General features: G+C 48.0%; 1 protein-coding gene across 4 annotated transcripts in view; it reads right to left on the bottom strand.

Annotated features, from left to right (window-relative positions):
• Srpk2 (SRSF protein kinase 2) overlaps window positions 1–728 on the bottom strand; it is a 288,108-nt gene extending 287,380 nt beyond the window's left edge. For 3 of the 4 annotated variants that reach the window (XM_023719454.1, XM_023719456.1, XM_023719457.1), the window contains exon 1: window positions 501–728. In XM_023719454.1, coding sequence (XP_023575222.1) covers window positions 501–571 — 71 coding nt within the window. In that variant the 5' untranslated portion in view covers window positions 572–728. The remainder of the gene's footprint in view (window positions 1–500) is intronic. The other variant, XM_023719455.1, reaches the window with a different exon arrangement.
• Window positions 729–3,489: the final 2,761 nt, after the last annotated feature.

The following is a 3,489-nucleotide window of genomic DNA, read 5'->3' as shown; positions in this document are numbered from 1 at the left end:
AAAAAATTAGAGAGCTCAGTAGTAAAGGACTGGGGGCCGGGAGAGATGGCTCTGTAAAATAAGTGCTTCCCTGGCAAGCACAAAGGCCTGGTTCCGGAAAAAAAAAAAAAAAAAAAAAAGTAAAGAACCTCTATCCAAGAACCACAAAAATACATAAATAATCACATATATGCACATTAAGGAATATATTAGGCCTATTACGGCTGTCAGTCAGTGTCTTTCTCTTGCTCACGCTCACTCTCTCGTTCATTCACTCGCTTGCTCTCTCACGCTTTGTGGCTCAGAGACAGGGTCTCAGTATGTTGCTCACGCTGGGTTCCAAATCATGGTGATCCTCCTGCCTCAGCCTCCCGTGTGCTGGGATTACAGTTGTACGCCACCACTTCCAGGTCACAAAAAGAAGGAGGAGGAGGGAGAGGAGGGGAAGCAGGGGGAGGAGACAACAACTACAAAGCCGATGAAGACGAAGAAAGGACTAATGAACATCTCTTAGAGCTCACGGTCTCTGAGGCTCAGGAGCGTGGGAACAGGCAAGCTGGTGCGCAGAGGTGTCCCCAGGATCGGCAGTCATCTCATCTGCAGGCTTGACCAAGGCTGGAGATCTGTTAGAAGGTGGTTCATTCACATGGCGAAGAGAGGCCTCGGTCCTGGGGGCTGCGGAGACTAGGTGCCTCACAGCCCACACCTCCCCATGGGGCTGCCACAGCGTCGGCTGGCACAGCCAATGATCTGGGTGAGGACCTGGAAAGAACGCACTGCCTTTTGTGACCTATGGCCCAAGTCACAATCGCTTCTGCCACATTCTATGCACAGACCCCTGGGAGCGCCACCTCTGAAGAGCGGTGGCCGATTCCACACCTGCCACAAGGGGTCCTTTCCCCCTAAACAGAGTATGCAGATTCCAGCCGGCATAAGGAGGGAATTTTTTTGTTCATTCAAAGGAAAGAAAAGAAAACATAGATAATCTGGGCGAAATCATCAATAGTAACAAATCTTCCATAAATAAAATGCTACAGAACATTCTTACATATGCCAGCTCACAAATGGCTCCTCCAGATTTGCCCCGGGGTGTATTCCAGCAAGTGGTGTGTGTGTGTGTGTGTGTGTGTGTGTGTGTGTGTGTTACTGGAGACTGAACCCAAGGCCTTCCCACAGAGCTACACCCCCAGCTCCTTGTACTTTTTATTAATAACAGTCTCACTAACTTGTTAAATCATGCAGGCTGGGCTCAAATGTCTGATCTTCCTAACTCAGCCTCACAGAGTACTGGAATTATACACGTCCCTCCACACCCAGTTTATTTTAATCTTATGTAATCCAAGCTGGTTTTGGATTCGGACAGATTCCACTGTCTTGGTGTCCTGAGTGCTTGGACTACAGGATGGTCTGTATTTTATAGTAACCTATAGTATGGCTATGGCATATTTATTTATTTATTATTTATTTTTTTGCAGTACCAGAAATGGAACTCAGGATCCTGCACTTGCCAGACAAGCACTTATTCTACTGAGCTATCTCTCCGGGCCCATGGCACATTTATTTTTAAAAATACTGATCCTTTTAGTTTTTCCTTTTTTAAACAGTGAAGGGGATCTAACCCAGGTGCTAGGCAGGTGCCCCACCACTAAGCCACAGCCCAGCTCTGTAAATACCATTCATTCAACTACCGCTCTTATCCCTGAGCCCCCATACCATAGCATTTGGTTGTTGCAGGGTCTCACTATGCAGCTCAGACTCATGGTAATCTGCCTGCTTTCAGTCTCCCCAGAGCTGGGATTTCAGGCCTGCACTACACCTGGACTCTGCTGGCTTCGCCCCCTGGGGAGGCATGTGGTTCAGGAATTGAACCCAGTCCCTGTGCTTTGCCTAAGCAGGCGCTTTAGTCCACTAAGCTATCTAGGCTGCCCACACCTGAGCTTTATTCTGGGGCTTCTGAGCCTTGTCTGCTCTACCATTGCAAGCGGGCGGGCACTTGTTCTGCCCGCCAGTGGGCCTAGAGGGACACTGGTGTCTAGAAAAGGCGGTGGGCTGCTCCCACCACTTCCAGTCCAGTTCTGGCATCTCAACACAGGTCCTGGCCTGGGACCAGAGCTGGATCCAGCCTCCTCAACACCTGAGCAGTACCATCAGCACCCACAGCACGGCACCCTGCCCCTTAGCTCTGGGCCCCAGCCGCTGCCTTTGAGCTTCTGAGGTCTAATAACAAACACCCTCGGCTTTGCTCCCCAGCCTAGAGATGGGTGCTAACGCTTGCAACTTTGTTTTGTTTTGCTGTATTTTATTTTTGCTCTCTGAGGCAGGGACTCACTATGTAGCTCAGGCTTCAAACTCACAGATCCTCCTGCATTAGCCTCCAGAGAGCTGGGCTTACAGGTGTGCGCGACCAACCTCTGCTTTCTCCTGCATTATTACTGGGTGCCCTCAGTGCCCCATTTACCTAGTGCCTCCTTAACTTACACAGGGCTCCCCAGTACCTCTACAAGTGAACCCTTCCTTATGTTCATTTGTCAAAGTAATTGATCCAAGCTGGGGGATGGGGTGGAACACCCTATAATCCCAGTATCAGGAGGCTAAAATAGGAGGATCTCTCTTGGGAATTTGGGGCCCACTTGGGCCACACAGCGAGTTCAAGGCCAGCCTGAACTACATGCTGAGACACTGACTCAAAAACAAACAAAAACAGTAACTGGCACAATTATTTGAGTAAGAAGGAAATGCTTTGTCCCTTGGAGACCAACGGACAGCTAACTCTACCAGGAGCAGGTAATCAGGCTCGGCTGTCGGTGGGAAGAGTGCTCTGGAATGTCCTTGGGCCCAGCTTCAGGCAAACGTGTGTGGACACCCACAAATGTAATTGCTGTCAGAGGACATGTCTGAATTTGTTTTTGGCAGATGCTGCCAAACAATTTCTAAAATAGCTATACCAATAGCTGCATTGATTCTAATGCACTCTTAGTATTTCACACTGACTCTCAGGTTTTGTTTTGCTGTTTTTTTGTGTGTGTTTTTTTGAGACAAGAGTTTTGCTGTGTAGTTCAGGCTGGCCTTGGGCTCACTTAGCGGCCCAGGCTGTCCTCAAGCTAGGGGCAGTCCTCCTGCCTCAGCCTCCTGTGTGCTGGGATTCAAGGCATGGGTCATCACAATTAATCTGTTGACCAGAATCTTTATGTTGAAATGCTAAAGAAAACTGAGATGCACTGTCTGAGGACAAGGTTTTTCTCTATGCAGCACTGGGGTTGTGGGCAGGGCCTTTCATATGCTAGACCAGCACCATACTACTGAGCCACACACTCAGACCCACATTTTGGTGTGTGTGTTACTGGGGATCAAAGTCAGGGTGCTTTTACTACTGAACTACCAACTAGGCTTTTTTTTAAATTTTTTTTTTAATTTTTTTTTTCTTTTCAAAGTTTTATTGATAAACATATAGCAATGAGACAGTTTCAAATCAAATCGAAAGTACAGTTTCAACAAATAATACACTGCATA

This window comes from Octodon degus, unplaced genomic scaffold, assembly GCF_000260255.1.
Source record: "Octodon degus isolate 3935 unplaced genomic scaffold, OctDeg1.0 scaffold00068, whole genome shotgun sequence".
NCBI lineage: Eukaryota > Metazoa > Chordata > Mammalia > Rodentia > Octodontidae > Octodon > Octodon degus.
Note: the sequence above shows the minus strand (reverse complement) of the source record. Positions and strands in the feature narration are given on the sequence as shown.